At 44.0% G+C, this 20,927-nt stretch overlaps 2 protein-coding genes across 3 annotated transcripts in view; one reads left to right on the forward strand and one right to left on the reverse strand.

The window, feature by feature from the left end:
• Positions 1–1,848, reverse strand: part of LOC129826643 (protein prenyltransferase alpha subunit repeat-containing protein 1-like) — a 29,301-nt gene extending 27,453 nt beyond the window's left edge. The window contains exon 1 of the mRNA XM_055887595.1: positions 1,745–1,848. Within this exon, the coding sequence (XP_055743570.1) occupies positions 1,745–1,830 (86 nt within the window). The 5' untranslated portion in view covers positions 1,831–1,848. The remainder of the gene's footprint in view (positions 1–1,744) is intronic.
• LOC129826644 (cilia- and flagella-associated protein 95-like) lies at positions 1,339–16,875 on the forward strand. 2 transcript variants are annotated; one of them, XM_055887596.1, is made up of 7 exons: positions 1,339–1,460; positions 2,122–2,296; positions 2,392–2,503; positions 2,752–2,885; positions 7,008–7,079; positions 13,873–13,933; positions 15,440–16,875. In XM_055887596.1, exons 2-7 carry the CDS (start codon positions 2,247–2,249, stop codon positions 15,623–15,625), a joined length of 615 nt encoding a protein of 204 aa, XP_055743571.1. In that variant the 5' UTR covers positions 1,339–1,460; positions 2,122–2,246; the 3' UTR covers positions 15,626–16,875. The 2 variants fall into 2 exon arrangements, with proteins under 2 accessions (XP_055743571.1, XP_055743572.1); XM_055887597.1 differs by lacking the exons at positions 1,339–1,460; positions 7,008–7,079 and having other exon boundaries at positions 1,906–2,296.
• Positions 16,876–20,927: the final 4,052 nt, after the last annotated feature.

Below are 20,927 nucleotides of genomic sequence, written 5' to 3' on the forward strand. Positions count from 1 at the left end.
GCTGCACTTCCTAACCTCCTGCCAAATGCATGACCATATTAAAGATGCATATTTCCCCTCAGATTACACAGACCCACAAAGAATTAGAAAACAAACCCAATTTTGATAAAACTCCCATATCTATTTGGTGAAATATCAGTGTGCCATCACAGCAGCAAGATTTGTGACCCGTTGCCACAAAAGGGCAACCAGTGAAGAACAAACACCATTGTTTATGTATATTTAACTAGTCAAGTCAGTTAAGAAAAAAAATATTATTTACAATGACAGCCTACCCCTGCCAAACCCTAACTGGACGATGCTGGGTCAATTGTGCGCCGCCCTATGGGACTACCAATCACAGACAGCTGTGATACAGCCTGGAATCGAACACGGGTCTGTAGTGGCGCCTCTAGCACTGAGATGCAGTTCCTTAGGCCACTGTGCCACTCGGGAGCTTATTATAAATACAACCCATATTTATTTATTTTCCTTTTTGTACTTTAATTATTTGCACATTGCCACAACACTGTATAAAGATATAATATGACACCTGAAATGTCTTTATTCTTAAGGAACTTTTGTGTACTGTTTACTGTTCATTTTGATTTTTTATTATCTATTTTACTTGCTTTGGCAATGTTAACATATGTTTCTCATTCAAATAAAGCCCCTTGAATTGAATTGAGTAGCGTCACAGCCAGGGTCTGGATAATCTAACTGAACTGTCCATTAAATGAAAAGTTCTTTCTCCACATTCCGTTGTGCCGCATACAGTTCAGCGGCATTCTCTCTCTTTTAAATATGTGTATAGGCTTGATATAATGAGCTCTGAGCCGGCGGTCAAAACTCAAACACAAATGAAAGAAAAGATCTGGGATGCTCAGCATCAAAGTAAAAGCATTCACACCCTGTTCTGAAATGAGAATGTAGGCCAGTTCTAATTTAGAACACTCAGTCAAGGACGCTTCTACACAGAAGCTAGTTACATTCCAGTTCTATTCTACACTCTATATCTGGGTTCCACCAACTGGTGGCCAGCAGGTGATTTTATTGTCCCCCAAGTTTTCTGAGCAAAGAAAATAAAAATGATATGTTACCATTTTATTTTTTTCACTCATTGTTGGACATAAGACTAAAAACACCACGAAATCAGCTCCAAGTGATTTAGATTATGGAAATCTGTTCCCAAGTATTGACAGAACTGAGTTTGGGAAACCCTGACATAGCTACCCTGCTATGACATGGCATGTTAGTCGCAAGCCGAGGAAGGTGTGACTCTTCCAACATTATTTGGCTGACTGGTTAAGTTACTTGTATGTGTTGAAAAGCGCTTTCTGATCACGTGATTTGTGCATACCGTTCCAGAAATAGGAATAACAACAAGGCTGTGTTATCCGTTTCTGCTAATCAAGCTAGATAGCCAATAGCCTAGCTAACACTATTTGGCTAATGAATAGCTACTGTAGATAGCTAACTAGGTAAGTGGCAAACAAATTCAGCAGCAAAGTCAAATATGTTTCCTCGGCGATTTGTGGCTCAATGTAAGCATAGACACTAGCTATCTACCTTGCTATTTTTGCAAGCCTATACTGCCCTAGCTAGCCTTTTATCCTGCTAGCTAGTTAACGTTAGCTGACCAACAATCTGTGATGACTAACGTTAGCTAGCTAATGTAATGATATAGCTTGTTAGCACACCACGCAATGATTAATTTGATGTTATAGTGTAGCTAGCTTATCTTCGATAAAGTGGATATACGTACATATTGGGGTTTCTCTTGAAGGCGTTATTGATATCTTTTACAACTCTCTGAACCAATACCTCCACCTCATTCTCCGTCTCTGCCATTTTTGTACACTGATGACGTCAACGGATTATCTCAATTTCATCCGGGTCATTAAAAATGAACACACTTGGCTAGGCAAAGTGCGCATGTGTAAAACAGGTTTCACCATGGTAACGTTGTTGCAACATTTGTAAAAATTGAAACGCCACACCGGCTACAATGTTTTTATAGTCCACAGTAATTAATGAATTAGTTAGTTTCATACAATTTGCGGGACTATGCTATTTTACTGCTATGGAATGTTACTCACGTTCTAATCTTTGCTTTAACGGTCCCGTTCTATGACGTCACAGTAATTGGAATGGAATTTGGAAGCCTCTTCATTTTGCTAGCTGAGTATCCTGAGTGCAAAAGGCTTCCTTCAGTTCAGTGGAAGTTTTATTGGTGAATCACGGTTCAGTCTTCACACTCAGTCACCATGTCTGATACCAAGATGTATTACAGCAGACCAACTCTTATTTCCAATTGGTAAGTAGACTAGCCAACTATTCATTCGAAAATATCTCTCAACATCACAGCCATCTGCAGATCACATGAATGATGTACATATTATTTCCATCTAGGCATAAAAACAGAGAGGCCGAACCCAAAGACTATGACTTCACTCGGTGTCCAGATGGAAAGAAGAAACTCAGCAAATCTACCTACAAACACTTTGGAACCTACATGGATGCTGTGAGCAATACCTCTTCTTTGTGAAACAATAGGAGATTATATATCAAGGTTTTGTATTTGATCTTGATTGTTCATGTATCAGTTGGCCTTTAAAAAATATATATATATTTTGTTGTTGTTGTTGTTGTTGTTGTTGTTGTTGTTGTTGTTGTTGCTGCTGTAACATAATCTACTCCTTACCGAAGTTCCCTTTGGGGAAAAAACCCAATATATTCTAAGAGTTCTATTCTATTCTGTTTAACCTCCAGGATTGGAGCACAAGTACAGAAACCCAAATGTCACAGTATCTACTGAAGAGAGATTACGAGCCCAAGAAGATTCTCAAGTCTATGGTAGAGGCTGGCCACTTCCAGTCTACAGACTTTGACAAACGTACAGTCAGGTAGGTTGTAACTGTAGAACTGTAGCATGGTGCCATTAGGTACAGTAGCTGGCTATAGGAGGACTGTAGCATGGTGCCATTAGGTACAGTAGCTGGCTATAGGAGGACTGTAGCATAGTGCCATTAGGTACAGTAGCTGGCTATAGGAGGACTGTAGCATGGTGCCATTAGGTACAGTAGCTGGCTATAGGAGGACTGTAGCATGGTGCCATTAGGTACAGTAGCTGGCTATAGGAGGACTGTAGCATAGTGCCATTAGGTACAGTAGCTGGCTATAGGAGGACTGTAGCATAGTGCCATTAGGTACAGTAGCTGGCTATAGGAGGACTGTAGCATAGTGCCATTAGGTACAGTAGCTGGCTATAGGAGGACTGTAGCATAGTGCCATCAGGTACAGTAGCTGGCTATAGGAGGACTGTAGCATAGTGCCGTCAGGTACAGTAGCTGGCTATAGGAGGACTGTAGCATAGTGCCATCAGGTACAGTAGCTGGCTATAGGAGGACTGTAGCATAGTGCCGTCAGGTACAGTAGCTGGCTATAGGAGGACTGTAGCATAGTGCCATCAGGTACAGTAGCTGGCTATAGGAGGACTTTAGCATGGTGCCATTAGGTACAGTAGCTGGCTATAGGAGGACTGTAGCATAGTGCCATCAGGTACAGTAGCTGGCTATAGGAGGACTGTAGCATAGTGCCGTCAGGTACAGTAGCTGGCTATAGGAGGACTGTAGCATAGTGCCATCAGGTACAGTAGCTGGCTATAGGAGGACTGTAGCATAGTGCCATCAGGTACAGTAGCTGGCTATAGGAGGACTGTAGCATAGTGCCATTAGGTACAGTAGCTGGCTATAGGAGGACTGTAGCATAGTGCCATCAGGTACAGTAGCTGGCTATAGGAGGACTGTAGCATAGTGCCGTCGGGTACAGTAGCTGGCTATAGGAGGACTGTAGCATAGTGCCGTCAGGTACAGTAGCTGGCTATAGGAGGACTGTAGCATGGTGCCGTCAGGTACAGTAGCTGGCTATAGGAGGACTGTAGCATAGTGCCGTCAGGTACAGTAGCTGGCTATAGGAGGACTGTAGCATAGTGCCACTAGGTACAGTAGCTGGCTATAGGAGGACTGTAGCATAGTGCCGTCAGGTACAGTAGCTGGCTATAGGAGCACAAAAAACACAAGCACTAAAAGCTAAATCTACTTTGTCGTTCTCACTGACCATTCAGGAGCACATTCTCATTGACCAATCAGGAGCACATTCTCACTGACCATTCAGGAGCACATTCTCACTGACCATTCAAGAGCACATTCTCACTGACCATTCAGGAGCACATTCTCATTGACCAATCAGGAGCACATTCTCACTGACCATTCAGGAGCACATTCTCATTGACCCATCCGGAGCACATTCTCACTGACCATTCAGGAGCACATTCTCACTGACCATTCAGGAGCACATTCTCATTGACCATTCAGGAACACATTTTCACTGACCATTCAGGAGCACATTCTCACTGACCAATCAGGAGCACATTCTCACTGACCAATCAGGAGCACATTCTCACTGACCAATCAGGAGCACATTCTCGCTGACCATTCAGGAGCACATTCTCACTGACCATTTAGGAGCACATTCTCACTGACCAATCAGGAGCACATTCTCACTGACCAATCAGGAGCACATTCTCACTGACCAATTAGGAGCACATTCTCACTGCCCATTCAGGAGCACATTCTCCCTGCCCATTCAGGAGCACATTCTCACTGACCAATTAGGAGCACATTCTCACTGACCATTCAGAAGCACATTCTCACTGACCAATTAGGAGCACATTCTCACTGACCGTTCAGAAGCACATTCTCACTGACCAATTAGGAACACATTCTCACTGACCAATTAGGAGCACATTCTCACTGACCAATTAGGAGCACATTCTCACTGACCAATTAGGAGCACATTCTCATTCACCATTCAGAAGCACATTCTCACTGACCAATTAGGAACACATTCTCACTGACCAATTAGGAGCACATTCTCACTGACCAATTAGGAGCACATTCTCACTGACCAATTAGGAGCACATTCTCACTGACCATTCAGGAACACATTCTCACTGACCAATCAGGAGCACATTCTCACTGACCAATTAGGAACACATTCTCGCTGACCATTCAGGAGCACATTCTCACTGACCAATTAGGAGCACATTCTCACTGACCAATTAGGAGCACATTCTCACTGACCAATCAGGAACACATTCTCACTGACCAATTAGGAGCACATTCTCGCTGACCATTCAGGAGCACATTCTCACTGACCAATTAGGAGCACATTCTCACTAACCATTCAGGAACGCATTCTCACTGACCAATCAGGAGCACATTCTCACTGACCAATTAGGAACACATTCTCGCTGACCATTCAGGAGCACATTCTCACTGACCAATTAGGAGCATATTCTCACTGACCAATTAGGAGCACATTCTCACTGACCATTCAGGAACACATTCTCACTGACCATTCAGGAACACATTCTCACTGACCAATTAGGAGCACATTTTCACTGACCAATTAGGAGCACATTCTCACTGACCAATTAGAAACACATTCTCACTGACCAATTAGGAACACATTCTCACTGACCAATTAGGAGCACATTCTCACTGACCAATCAGGAACACATTCTCACTGACCAATTAGGAGCACATTCTCACTGACCAATTAGGAGCACATTCTCACTGACCATTCAGGAACACATTCTCACTGACCATTCAGGAACACATTCTCACTGACCAATTAGGAGCACATTTTCACTGACCAATTAGGAGCACATTCTCACTGACCAATTAGGAACACATTCTCACTGACCAATTAGGAGCACATTCTCACTGACCAATTAGGAACACATTCTCACTGACCAATTAGGAGCACATTCTCACTGACCATTCAGGAACACATTCTCACTGACCAATTAGGAGCACATTTTCACTGACCAATTAGGAGCACATTCTCACTGACCAATTAGGAGCACATTCTCACTGACCAATTAGGAACACATTCTCACTGACCAATTAGGAGCACATTCTCACTGACCAATTAGGAACACATTCTCACTGACCAATTAGGAACACATTCTCACTGACCAATTAGGAGCACATTCTCACTGACCAATTAGGAACACATTCTCATTGACCAATTAGGAGCACATTCTCACTGACCAATTAGGAACACATTCTCACTGACCAATTAGGAGCACATTCTCACTGACCATTCAGGAACACATTCTCACTGACCATTCAGGAACACATTCTCACTGACCAATTAGGAGCACATTTTCACTGACCAATTAGGAGCACATTCTCACTGACCAATTAGGAGCACATTCTCACTGACCAATTAGGAACACATTCTCACTGACCAATTAGGAGCACATTCTCACTGACCAATTAGGAACACATTCTCACTGACCAATTAGGAGCACATTCTCACTGGCCAATTAGGAACACATTCTCACTGACCAATTAGGAGCACATTCTCACTGACCAATTAGGAGCACATTCTCACTGACCAATTAGGAGCACATTCTCACTGACCAATTAGGAGCACATTCTCACTGACCAATTAGGAGCACATTCTCACTGACCAATTAGGAGCACATGCTTCTCCTTCATGGGGAAACTCATAGCGAGGCTGCACCTTGTTTTTACACTCAAAGACTCTTTATTCAATTCATTTCAAATAACTTTTGTTTCCTGAGAGGGAACTTCATGTGTGGTAAAGGATTGGTACCTAGAAGACACATAACACTGAACACACAAACATATATACATGTATGCAGTTACAGGCTATACACCAGTGGAGGCTGCTAAGGGGAGGACGGCTCATAATAATGGCTGGAACGGAGCGAATGGAATGGGTTTTGATCCCATTCCACCTTTTCCGCTCGAGCTATCACCCCGAGCCTGTCCTCCCAAATGAAGGTGCCACCAGCCTCCGGTGCTAGACACATACAGTATATTCATGATGTTGCACTAGAATATTGAGATGCTATGTATGCTATGTGCAGAGATTTACAAAAGGACATTTAGGTGGACACAATGTGTTGATCCAGTGTTGTTTTACTGCAGAGACACAGCAGGACATGTGACTGGTGTGACCAATAGCATCCTGCCACATCATCGCCCCGGGCATGACAAGATGTAAGAGGCTGTTCTCTGTTCTTCTTGCTTCGACACACACTCAGTAACCAGTTTTCTCTTGTACTAGAGGACAGTGAGAACGGTGAACTGTCGACTCCAAATGGTGTCGCTACTACTGTCTGCCAAAAGAGGGCGATATGACTGTTTGGTCGTTCTCCTTGTTGAATAATCACATTATTTTACACAACAACAACAAAAATCTCAAATGTTGATATTGACAAGATTAAAATATGATAACAGCTGAGAAAACAGTGCTGCAAGCAAAGTTGGAGAGGTTTTGAACATCTTTTGTTGAGAGGGCAGGAGCAAACACTTGACTTTTGCTCCAGTGGAACCCCTTTGTTTCCAACTTAAAGCGGTCAAATAGTCCTGTAGTGAACATTACTTTCAAACACAATTGCAAAAGACATGGAGAGCGCCTGTGGAAACAGTGATGTATTCCTGATGTCGTCGTGGATCCTGACTGTGTGGGAGGCTAGGGCTACAGCTCACAACAACATTTGTAGTGTGTCTCACACACCAGTCACCCACACACACATCACTCCCGCTTTTAGAAGGCTTGGCAACACTTAACACAACATTCACTTAACAACATTTGAGTCATGCCAAGAGACCTTTCATGAACATCTGTCTGTATTTTTTTTTAGTGTAGGCTATAAAATCTCCCATTCACAAACAGTCTGGGCATAGTGGCAATTTTATTTTACCTTTATTTTATTAGGGAGTCATACTGAGACCAATGTCTCTTTTACAGATGAGCCCTGAATTACATAAATGACAGCAAATACACACATAAAAAAAATACAAAATGCAAGCAGAAATAAAACAATAATGCAATCAGTGTTTATCAAATCAAACTTGATTTATAGTTCATTTCAAATCGGAATAGACTTTACAGTAGAACAACAAAGAGAAGATGCATCAGTAACAGGCAGGTCCTAATCATGCAGCACATGTAACAGATGTGAATATAAACACCATGTTGACTGGAGCCTGGGAGGTTGCCTCTGGGGGTCTGCCCAAAGAGAGTTATTCAGCAGTAGATTCTTTCAGGTTCCTGTGAGGGCACCCATAGACTGGTAGAGACTGCTGAGGGGAGGACAGCTCATAACAATGGCTGGAACAGAGCAAATGAAATGGCATCAAACCATGTGTTTGATGTATTTGATACCCTTCCACTGATTCCGCTCCAGCCATGAGCCCGTCCTCCCCAATTAAGGTGACACCAACTTCCTGTGCTATAGACCTAATATGATGTAAATCAGATCATATCAATCAAATGAAATGTTATTGTTCACATACACATGGTTAGCAGATGTTAATGCGAGTGTAGCGAAATTCTGTTTCTAGTTCCGACAGTGCAGTAATATCTAACAAGTAAATCTAACAAATTCACAACGACTAACTTATACACACACACAATGTAAGGGGATGAAATAAGAAGATGTACATATAAATAAATGGATGCGCGATGGCCATGCGGCATAGGCAAGATGCAATAGATGGTATAAAATATCAAAATCAAATCAAATATATTTATATAGCCCTTCTTACATCAGCTGATATCTCAAAGTGCTGTACAGAAACCCAGCCTAAAACCCCAAACAGCAAGCAATGCAGGTGTAGAAGCACGGTGGCTAGGAAAAACTCAGTAGAAAGGCCAAAACCTAGGAAGAAACCTAGAGAGGAACCAGGCTATGAGGGGTGGTCAGTCCTCTTCTGGCTGTGCCGGTTGGAGATTATAACAGAACATGGCCAGGATGTTCAAATGTTCATAAATGACCAGCATGGTCAAATAATAATAATCACAGTAGTTGTCGAGGGTGCAACAAGTCAGTACCTCAGGTGTAAATGTCAGTTGGCTTTTCATAGCCGATCATTGAGAGTATCTCTACCGCTCCTGCTGTCTCTAAAGAGTTGAAAACAGCAGGTCTGGGACAGGTAGCACGTCCGGTGAACAGGTGAACAGTTGAAACTGGAGCAGCAGCACGGCCAGGTGGACTGGGGACAGCAAGGAGTCATCATGCCAGGTAGTCCTGAGGCATGGTCCTAGGGCTCAGGTCCTCCGAGAGAGAGAGAGAGAGAAAGAAAGAAAGAAAGAGAGAACTAGAGAGACCATACTTAAATTCACACAGGACACCGGATAAGACAGGAGAAATACTCCAGTTATAACAGACTGACCCTAGCCCCCCGACACATGAACTACTGCAGCATAAATACTGGAGGCTGAGACAGGAGGGGTCAGGAGACACTGTGGCCCCATCCGATGATACCCCCGGACAGGGCCAAACAGGAAGGATATAACCCCACCCACTTTGCCAAAGCACAGCCCCCACACCACAAGAGGGATATCTCTAACCACCAACTTACCATCCTAAGACAAGGCCGAGTATAGCCCACAAAGATCTCCGCCACGACACAACCCAAGGGGTGGCGCCAACCCAAAATACAGTATATACATATGAGATGAGTAATGTAGAATATGTAAACATTATTAAAGTGGCATTATTTAAAGTGACTAGTAGGGGTGGTCAGTCTAACTACACCACACTGTCTGTGTGGGTGGACCATTTCAGTTTGTCCGTGATGTGTACGCCGAGGAACTAACTTTCCACCTTCTCCGCTACTGTCCCCATTATTAAATCTCAATGTATTAAAAAGGCCAGTGATTGTAGTCTATGTTGGCAGCAGCCTATCTATGTTAGTGATGGCTGTTTAACAGTCTGATGGCCTTGAGATAGAAGCTGTTTTTCAGTCTCTAGGTCCCAGCTTTGATGCACCTGTACTGACCTTGCCTTCTGGATGATAGCGGGGTGAACAGGCAGTGGCTCAGGCAGTGGCTCGGGCAGTGGCTCGGGTGTCCTTGATGATCTTTTTGGCCATCCTGTGACATCGGGTGCTGTAGGTGTCCTGGAGGGCAGGTAGTTTGCCCCCAGTGATGCCTTGTGCAGACTGCACTACCCTCTGGAGAGCCTTGCGGTTTAGGGCTTTAGAAGTTTGTGAGGGTTTTAGGTGACAAGCCAATTGTCTTCAGCCTCCCGAGGTTGAAGAGGCACTGTTGCGCCTTCTTCACCACACTGTCTGTGTGGGTGGACCATTTCAGTTTGTCCGTGATGTGTACGCCGAGGAACTAACTTTCCACCTTCTCCGCTACTGTCCCGTCGATGTGGATGTGGATGGGGGGGGGGGGGGGGGGGGGGGGTTCTGCTCCCTCTGCTGTTTCCTGAAGTCCACGATCATCTCCTTTGTTTTCTTGACGTTAAGTGAGAGGTTATTTTCCTGACACCACACTGCGAGGGCCCTCACCTCCTCCCTGTAGGCCATCTCGTTGTTGTTGGTAATCAAGCCTACCACTGTAGTGTCGTGTGCAAACTTGATGATTGAGTTGGAGGCGTGCATGGCCCCGAGGTCATGGGTGAACAGGGAGTACAGGAGAGTGCTGAGAACACACCCATGTGGGGACCCAGTGTTGAGGATCAGCGGGGTGGAGATGTTGCTTCCTACCTTCACCACCTGGGGGCGGCCCGTCAGAAAGTCCAGGACCCAGTTGCACAGGGCGGGGTCAAGACCCAGGGTCTCAAGCTTAATGATAAGTTTGGAGGGTACTATGGTGTTGACTGCTGAGCTGTAGTCAATGAACAGACAGCATTCTTACATACAGTTGAAGTCGAAAGTTTACATACACTTAGGTTGGAGTCCTTAAAACTCATTTTCAACCACTCCACAAATTTCTTGTTAACAAACTATAGTTTTGGCAAGTCGGTTAGGACATCTACTTTATGCGTGACACAAGTAATTTTTCCAACAATTGTTTACAGACAGATTATTTCACTTATAATTCACTGTATCACAATTCCAGTGGGTCAGAACTTTACATACACTAAGTTGACTGTGTCTTTAAACAGATTGGAAAATTCCAGAAAATGATGTCATGGCTTTAGAAGCTTCTGACAGGCTAATTGACATCATTTGAGTCAATTGGAGGTGTACCTGTGGATGTATTTCAAGGCCTACCTTCAAACTCAGTGCCTCTTTGCTTGATATCATGGGAAAATCAAAAGAAATCAGCCAAGACCTCAGAAGAAAAAAAACTCCACAAGTCTGGTTCATCCTTGGGAGCAATTTCCAAATGCCTGAAGGTACCTTGTTCATCTGTACAAACAATAGTACGCAAGTATATACATCATGGGACCATGCAGCCGTCATACCGCTCAGGAAGGAGAAATGTTCTGTCTCATAGAGATGAATGTACTTTGGTGCTAAAGTGCAAATCCATCCCAGAACAACAGCAAATGACCTTGTGAAGAGGAAGAAACTGGTACAAAAGTATCTATATCCACAGTAAAACGAGTCCTATATCGAAAGGCTGCTCAGCAAGGAAGAAGCCACTGCTCCAAAACCGCCATGATAAAGCCAGACTACGGTTTGCAACTGCACATGGGGACAAATGTTGTACTTTTTGGAGACCTCTGGTCTGATGAAACAAAAATACTGTTTGGCCATAATGACCATCATTATGTTTGGAGGAAAAAGGGGGAGGCTTGCAAGCTGAAGAACACCATCCCAACCTTGAAGCACGGGGGTGGCAGCATCATGTTGTGGGGGTGCTTTGCTGCAGGAGGGACTGGTGCACTTCACAAAATAGATGGCATCATGACGAAATGAAATGATGTGGATATATTGAAGCAACATCTCAAGACATCAGTCAGGAAGTTAAAGCTTGGTCGCAAATGGGTCTTCCAAATGGCTTAAGGACAACAAAGTCAAGGTATTGGTACCTCAATCCTATAGAACATTTGTGGGCAAAACTGAAAAAGCGTGTGAAAGGAAGGAGGCCTACAAACCCGACTCAGTTACACCAGCTCTGTCAGGAGGAATTAAAGTTAAACCAAGTTAAACAATTTAAAGGCAATGCTGCCAAATACAAATTGAGTGTATGTAAACTTCTGACCCACTGGGAATGTGATGAGAAAAATTTAAGCTGAAATAAATCATTCTCTCCACTATTATTCTGACATTTCACATTCTTAAAATAAAGTGGTGACCTAAGACAGGGAATTTCTACTAGGATTAAATGTCAGGAATTGTGAAAAACTGAGTTTAAATGTATTTGGCTAAGGTGTATGTAAACTTCCCACTTCAACTGTAGGTATTCCTCTTGTCCAGATGGGATTGTGCAGTGTGATGGCGATTGCATCGTCTGTGAACCTATTGGGGTGGGTATAGGGTATCAGGTAGGCTGGAGGTGATATGATCCTTGACTAGTCTCTCAAAGCACTTCATGATGACAGAAGTGAGCACTACGGGGCGGTAGTCATTTAGTTCTGTTACCTTAGCTTTCTTGGGAACAGGAACAATGGTGGCCATCTTGAAGCATGTTGGGACAGCAAACTGGGATAGGGATTGATTGAATATGTCCATAAACACACCAGCCAGCTGGTCTGCGCATGCTCTGAGGACGTGGCTAGGGATGCCGTCTGAGCCGGCAGCCTTGCGAGGGTTAACACATTTAAATGTTTTACTCACTTCGGCCACATTGAAGGAGAGCCCACAATCTTTGGTAGCGGGCCGTGTCGGTGGCACTGTATTGTCCTAAAAGCGCGAAGTTGTTAAATTTGTCTGGGAGTGAGACGTTGATGTCCGCGACGAGGCTGGTTTTCTTTTTGTAATCCGTGATTGTCTGTAGACCCTGTAGACTCTACTTTGTCTCTATACAGACGCTTTGCTTGTTTGATTGCATTGCGGAGGGAATAGCTAGACTGTTTGTATTCGGTCATGTTTCCAGTTGCCTTGCCATGATTAAATGCGGTGGTTCGTGCTTTCACAGTTTCTGGTTAGGGAAGGTTTTAATAGTTACAGTGGGTACAACATCTCCAATGCACTTCCTAATAAACTTACTCAGCGTATACATTGATGTTATTGTCTGAGGCTACCCGGAACATATCCCAGTCCACGTGATCGAAACAATCTTGAAGCGTGGAATCTGATTGGTCAGACCAGCGTTGGATAGACCTAAGCGCGAGCGCGACCTGTTTTAGTTTCTGCCTATAGGATGGGAGCAACAAGATGGAGTCATGGTCAGATTTGCCGAAGGGAGGGCGGGGGAGGGCCTTGTATGCATCGCGGAAGTTTGAGTAGCAGTCGTCCAATGTTTTGCCCGAGCGGGTATAACAATCAATGTGCTGGTAGAATTTAGGTAACCTTGTTCTCAAATTAGCTTTGCTAAAATCCCCAGCTACAATAAATGCAGCCTCAGGATATAAGGTTTTCAGTTTACATAGAGTCCAATGAAGTTCTTTCAGGGCCGTCGAGGTGTCTGCTTGGGGGGGATATACTGTGACTACAATCGAAGAGAATTCTCTTGGAAAATAATGCGGTCGGCATTTATTTGTAAGGAATTTTAGTTCAGGTGAACAAAAGGACTTGAGTTCCTGTATGTTGTTGTGATTACACCATGAGTCGTTAATCATGAGGCATACACCCTCGCCCTTCTTCTTACCAGAGAGATGTTTGTTTCTGTTGGCGCGATGCATGAAGAAACCCGGTGGCTGTACCGACTCTGACAACATATCCTGAGTGAGCGATGTTTCCGTGTTACAATCTGTTACAATCTCTGATGTCTCTCTGGAAGGCAACTCGTGCCCTAATTTCATCCACCTTGTTGTATAGAGACTGGGCATTGCCGAGTAATATGCTCGGAAGTGGTGGATGGTATGCTCGTACTGTATGATGTAATGAGTCCTTTCACTCTGCACCGTCAAACCTGTTTAAAAGTGTCTGTCTCCGATTCCAGGAAGTTGGACTCCACATATGCAGTGGATTACCTGCCCCCATGGGACTCCAGCAAAGAGGCGGTGAGTTTGAGTGTCAAACATAACAATGTTCAAACCTCAAAACACCTTTTCAAACGGATATCACCATTTCATAGTCTTCTGCTTTATTATTCAATGACTATTCCTTGCTTCTCCTCCTCCTGTACATACTGTTTCCTCTCATCTGACACACATCAACCATGTGATGAAATATACATTTTCATGTACCGTCATGTATAGAATTTTATTAGCCGTAACATTAGTGCTTACATTTGAGTGTTTCTGCTATGTCATGTGTCATCATTTCACCAGAAGCACTTGTGATAGGCTGCTCTGTCAGCAGTGGCAAGTTTCTAGTGTTTAATGTGTGGTTTTATTTTTTCCTCCGTATAACTGTTCCCAGATGTGTAATATAGTGTCTAATGCTCTACAGGAGGACTAGTCTCTAGGATTCTGAGCTCTGGGCTTACCCTGCAGGGAGCTGCATACGTTTCATATTCTACTTTTCATTCCATTATTATTTTTTTAACTTCTCATTTTTAACAGGAAATAAAAACAAAGTATGGATTATAGTGCAATAGGTTTCCCATGTGGAGAGATTGTTGTGTGGATTTCTGATTCCCCTATTTTGTAAACTTTTGTGATTTTTTTTTGTTGTTGAGATGAATACATTTGAGGACATGTGTGTGTGCTGATTTCTGTTATCAATGTCCACCTATTGCTGAGGTTGGCTACCTGTTCTTAGAAGACTATACTGCTGTTCAAGAATCTTGGCAATAATTTGAAAAGGGACCAAATCTGAAACTTTTTCAAAGTAGATGTTTTAAGCTTCGATAAATGTCACTGCATAGAACCATGTTGTAGACCCATATTAAGCTAGTTTGCGATCAAAGTACAACATTTCCACAACTCTTTGTCTTGAGCAAAGAACTAGTGATAGACTCAAGCCTTGTCACATTTACACCCCAGGGCTTTACACCGGTGCCTGGCCTAACCCCAGGGCTTTACACCGGTGCCTGGCCTAACCCCAGGGCTTTACACCGGTGCCTGGCCTAACCCCAGGGTTTTACACCGGTGTCTGGTCTAACCCCAGGGTTATACACCGGTGCCTGGCCTAACTCCAGGGTATTACACCGGTGCCTGGCCTAACCCCAGGGTTATACACCGGTGCCTGGCCTAACCCCAGGGTATTACACCGGTGCCTGGCCTAACTCCAGGGTATTACACCGGTGCCTGGCCTAACCCCAGGGTTTTACACCGGTGCCTGGCCTAACCCCAGGGTATTACACCGGTGCCTGGCCTAACCCCAGGGTTTTACACCGGTGCCTGGCCTAACTCCAGGGTTTTACACCGGTGCCTGGCCTAACCCCAGGGTATTACACCGGTGCCTGGCCTAACCCCAGGGTATTACACCGGTGCCTGGCCTAACCCCAGGGTTTTACACCGGTGTCTGGCCTAACCCCAGGGTTTTACACCGGTGCCTGGCTTAAAGCCTTGATCCTGTGAAAAAGCAGCATCTACATCCACACATTGTGTCTCCCCCTCCAGAGGACCATGAAGGGCCTAGCAGCAGACAGCATTCCTGACTACAGGAAGCCCCAGTCCCAGTTCACAGACACCGCCGACTACCGTCGCGGGGGCAGGAACACCTGGCAGGATGAGAGCGGGGTCTATGGTACCCTGGGAGCCACATCCAGGGCCCAGGCTCAGCCATCCAACCCCATCTGCCCCTAGAACCCTCACCCTCCCTGGGGAACCACCACAGCATGGCCTCCTTAACCTGGTTCTCACTGACCAAGACTATTTTTCTCACTACAGACTTTACTGTAGCAACTTTTTACCTCAGTATTTCACTTTCTTTCACCTCAAGCTATTGCTGTTTTGTCATTTTTACATGAATAAAGCAAGTATTGCATGCCCAACGTTTATGTTTTCCAACAACAGTGTTTCATTGGAGTGGTGTCAGTGGAAATGGATACACCTCTGTGCTCAGTATTGGTGTTGCATCCCTCAGTGTTCAGTTCAGTCTTTTAGCATCTGGTGTCTCTCTGTGAGGTTTATAATATGTATCTTCTGGTGTTTTCCCCTCCCATCTCCCAGGGCGAGGGTTGTCCAGTCATTTATAATGTGTATCTCCCAGGGTTAGGGTTGTCCAGTCATTTATAATGTGTATCTCCCAGGGTTAGGGTTGTCCAGTCATTTATAATGTGTATCTCCCAGGGTTAGGGTTGTCCAGTCATTTATAATGTGTATCTCCCAGGGTTAGGGTTGTCCAGTCATGTCTTTCTGTTGTTATTTCTGCATCCCATCCTATTACTTCATTGTTCTAAGTTCCTCCAACAAAAGCGTCCGTGTTCGTTTTCTCTCAGCAGAGGCAGAAATGAACAAACCAATAATTCAACAATAACAGTCCAAGACCTCTGGGTCTCTCTTCAACTTTAAAAACGTTCTTATTGAATTACACAGCTTGTTAGGCTGAACGTGAGCGAACTACCTCCCTCCTGGGGTTTGACCTGTACGTGACCTGGAAACAAACCCAGACCCTTAAAGTGTGTGTGTGTGTGTGTGCGTGTGCAGGCATAGAGTGTGTGGGAGCCTGTTAACACATCCCTATACACCATGGACATGGCGGTGCTTTGTGCAAATTTTATTTACATGAAATTGGGAACTTCCTGGCGAACCCCCCCCCCCCCCCCCCCCCCCCATGGGATCTGAACCATTTCCGTTGGCCTGTAAAGCACATGTGGGTGTCTGCTTGCTGTGACCCGACCTAGCCTACACCTTGGACATGAGATAGACTGAGAGAAAACACAACACATCCTGCCGTGTTTTCCTCTTGTCTTCTTCCAATGTGCATTCAGTGGAACTGTGCTCATTATACTGTCTCTGTATAATGTCTATACTGTATATCTCTACTACTGGGTGGGGGAAAAAACGACAGTTGGAATTGTTCACGTTAAAATAAAAAGTTTTGAGGGCACAAATCGGTGTGTGGGTTTCCTTTGTGCATTTAGAAAAGCAGTGGATGAGTGATTGTGTAACTAGAGAGAGTGACTGCATGCAGAATTCTGCAAAAATATCCTCCGTGTACAACATAAAACACCAAATAATGCATGCAGAGCAGAATTAGGCCAATACCCGCTATTTTTAGAATGTACGTTAAATTCTACAACCACCTGAAAGGAAGCGATTCACAAACCTTCCATAACGAAGCCATCACCTACAGAGAGATGAACCTGGAGAAGAGTCCCTTAAGCAAGCTGGTCCACAATTAGACCCAACCAAATCATGAGAAAACAAAAATATAATTACTTGACACATTGGAAAGAATTAACAAAAAAACTGAGCAAACTAGCATGCTATTTGGTCCTAAACAGAGTACACAGTGGCAGAATACCTGACCACTGTGACTGACCCAAAATGAATGAAAGCTTTGACTATGTACAGACTCAGTGAGCAAAGCCTTGCTATTGAGAGAGGCCTCCGTAGGCAGACCTGGCTCTCAGGAGAAGACAGGCTATGTGCACACTGCCCACAGAATGAGGTAGAAACTGAGCTGCACTTCCTAGCCTGCCAAATGTATGACCAAATTAGAGACACATATTTTCCTCAGATTACACAGATCCACAAATAATTTGAAAACAAATCCAATTTTGATAAACTCCCATATTTATTGGGTGAAATACCACAGTGTGTAATCACAGCAGCAAGATTTGTGACCTGTTGCCACAAGAAAAAGGCAACCAGTGAAGAACAAACGCCATTGTTATCAGATTTCAGGTAAGACCCAGATGCAGACAGTGTCGAAGAAACAACGGTTTATTTCTAGTACAGGGGCAGTCAGGCTCAGGGTCAGGGCAGGCAGAATGGTCAAAACCCGGGAAGGACTAGAAAACAGGCGCAAGAACAGACAGGCGCAGGAGCACAAACACGGGTAGGTTTCACGAACCAAAACAAACTGGCAACAGACAAACAGAGAACACAGGTACAAATACACTGGGGATAACGGGGAAGATGGACAACACCTGGAGGGGGGTGGAGACAAGCACAAAGACATGTGAATCAGATCAGGGTGTGACAATTGTAAATTACAACCCCATGTTTATTTTCCCTTTTGCACTTTAACTATTTGCACATCGTTACAATACTAGACATAATATGACATTCGAAATGTCTTTATTCTTTTGGAAATTTGTGAGTGTACTGTTTACTGTTAATTTTTTATTGTTTATTTCACTTTTGTTTATTATCTATTTCACTTGCTTTGGCAATGCAAACATATGTTTCCCATACCACAGCCCCTTATATTGGAATTGAATTGATAGAGATGGAGAGAGAATGAGAGACAGGCATATCTACAGTATATTGATCTGATAAACATGTTTTCCATCAACCGCTTTTGGAGTTCTCTACCAACGCAACGTTGTGTATAACTCCTGGGGTGCGTGACATCATGTACCCATGGTAACTCTTTTTCAATGTGAAATAACAGGGCTGTGAATGTGATATAATTGTGGAGAGGGACATCCACAGAACACAAGCCTGAACTTATATCACTACACTAGAGCTGTGATAAGAGGAGTATTTTGAGGCTTGTGTCTGTTAAACGCATCATGATAAACACAACGATGAGTTTGGTTGACAGAAGAATTCTGTGCTGGATGTGTAATACGTTTGTCTTTACGAGTTACGTTGAGAAACTGTTCAGTTTGAAGCTGAAGCACTCAGTTGAAAGCTTACTGAGGGCTTCACTATAAAATGTGTAAATGTGTGAAGGACATGGGTATGGGGAGAGAATGTCTGACATACAAGAAATGACAATAGGATCATCCAGCATTCCTCTGTGGTAAACAGAGAGCTATTATCAGAGCTATTACTGTATGTGAGGACTCTAGTTTACTATAGAGCCAGAAAAACACATGCATAGAAATGCCACTGGAGCAGTTGACCTATAGTGATTGTGAAATTGGTTTTCTGTGCAATCTTTCGAATTATTAAATCAAAATCAAATCAAATGTATTTATATTGCCCTTCTTACATCAGCTGATATATCAAAGTGCTGTAGAGAAAAGAGAGACATGAAGACATGCAAACAGCTTAATCAGCGTTCCAGCAGTGTATTTGATCTGCTCATGAATGGCTGTGGGAAGTAGAGGTGCTGGGGGTGCTGCAGCACACCCTAAAAAATAAATATATAATAATAATAATACTTTTTTTAAATCACAAAAATAGTGCACTGGGCCTTTAATAGTCCTGCATTAGTGGACCGATATAGTGCACTGGGCCTTTAATAGTCCTGCATTAGGGGACCGATATAGTGCACTGGGGCTTTAATAGTCCTGCATTAGGGGACCGATATAGTGCACTGGGCCTTTAATAGTCCTGCATTAAGGGACCGATATAGTGCACTGGGCTTTTAATAGTCCTGCATTAGGTGACTGATATAGTGCACTGGGCCTTTAATAGTCCTGCATTAGTGGACCGATATAGTGCACTGGGCCTTTAATAGTCCTGCATTAGGGGACTGATATAGTGCACTGGGCCTTTAATAGTCCTGCATTAGGGGACTGATATAGTGCACTGGGCCTTTAATAGTCCTGCATTAGGGGACTGATATAGTGTACTGGGCCTTTAATAGTCCTGCATTAGGGGACCGATATAGTGAACTGGGCCTTTAATAGTCCTGCATTAGGGGACCGATATAGTGTACTGGGCCTTTAATAGTCCTGCATTGCCTATTAACAAAAGTCCCATCAGGTAGCCTGATTTCAGATGTGTCCATACACTGAGTGTACAAAACATTAAGAACACCTGCTCTTTCCATGACATAGACTGACCAGGTGAAAGCTATGGTCCCTTATTGATGTCACTTGTTAAATCCACTGTTTGCTCTTTTCCATATTATTATATACAATGCTTACATGTACATCCGCTATGACAGGCTCGTTGTCCACCCTCCCTCCCAAAAGCAGGGAAGGGATGAGAGAGCCAAGCCTATGGGTTCGTAGCTTCAACCCCACAGCACACACACACACACACACTTACACACAGCACACACACCATGAATGGACTGCTGAATGACTTGCTTTCTTTGCTCTTTTTGACATTATGTTTCTCTGAGAAGCTACCCAGGAAACGGCTGATGATATTATGTCTCTCTGAGAAGCTACCGAGGAAACGGCTGATGATATTATGTCTCTCTGAGAAGCTACCCAGGAAACGGCTGATGATATTCTGTCTCTCTGAGAAGCTACCCAGGAAACGGCTGATGATATTATGTCTCTCTGAGAAGCTACCGAGGAAACGGCTGATGATATTCTGTCTCTCTGAGAAGCTACCCAGGAAACGGCTGATGACATGTCTCTCTGAGAAGCTACCCAGGAAACGGCTGATGATATTATGTCTCTCTGAGAAGCTACCCAGGAAACGGCGATGATATTCTGTCTCTCTGAGAAGCTACCCATGAAACGGCTGATGATATTATGTCTCTCTGAGAAGCTACCGAGGAAACGGCTGATGACATGTCTCTGAGAAGCTACCCAGGAAACGGCTGATGATATTATGTCTCTCTGAGAAGCTACCCAGGAAACGGCTGATGATATTATGTCTCTCTGAGAAGCTACCGAGGAAACGGCTGATGATATGTCTCTCTGAGAAGCTACCCAGGAAACGGCTGATGATATTATGTCTCTCTGAGAAGCTACCCAGGAAACGGCTGATGATATTCTGTCTCTCTGAGAAGCTACCCAGGAAACGGCTGTAAAAAGCCCATATTAATATATGTAGCCTTAGAAATGTAGGGGCTCCCGAGTGGTGCAGCGGTCTAAGGCACTGCATCTCAGTGCTAGAGGCATCACTACAGACCCTGGTTCGATTCCAGGCTGTATCACAACCGGCCGTACTTGGGAGTCCCATTAGGGCGGCGCACAATTGGCCCAACGTCGTCCAGGTTAGGGTTTTGCCCGGGGTAGGCCGTCATTGTAAATAATTATTTGTTCTTAACTGACTTGCCTAGTTAAATAAAGAATAAATAATA

The sequence above is a fragment of the Salvelinus fontinalis genome, chromosome 28 (genome assembly GCF_029448725.1).
Source record: "Salvelinus fontinalis isolate EN_2023a chromosome 28, ASM2944872v1, whole genome shotgun sequence".
NCBI classification, from domain to species: Eukaryota; Metazoa; Chordata; class Actinopteri; order Salmoniformes; family Salmonidae; genus Salvelinus; species Salvelinus fontinalis.

Coding starts and splice junctions, on each gene's coding strand:
- LOC129826644 (XM_055887596.1), top strand. CDS start 2,247: ATGTCTGATACCAAGATGTATTACAGCAGACCAACTCTTATTTCCAAT. Junction 2,297..2,391: donor CCAACTCTTATTTCCAATTG/GTAAGTAGACTA, acceptor ATTTCCATCTAG/GCATAAAAACAGAGAGGCCG. Junction 2,886..7,007: donor TTTGACAAACGTACAGTCAG/GTAGGTTGTAAC, acceptor GTTTTACTGCAG/AGACACAGCAGGACATGTGA.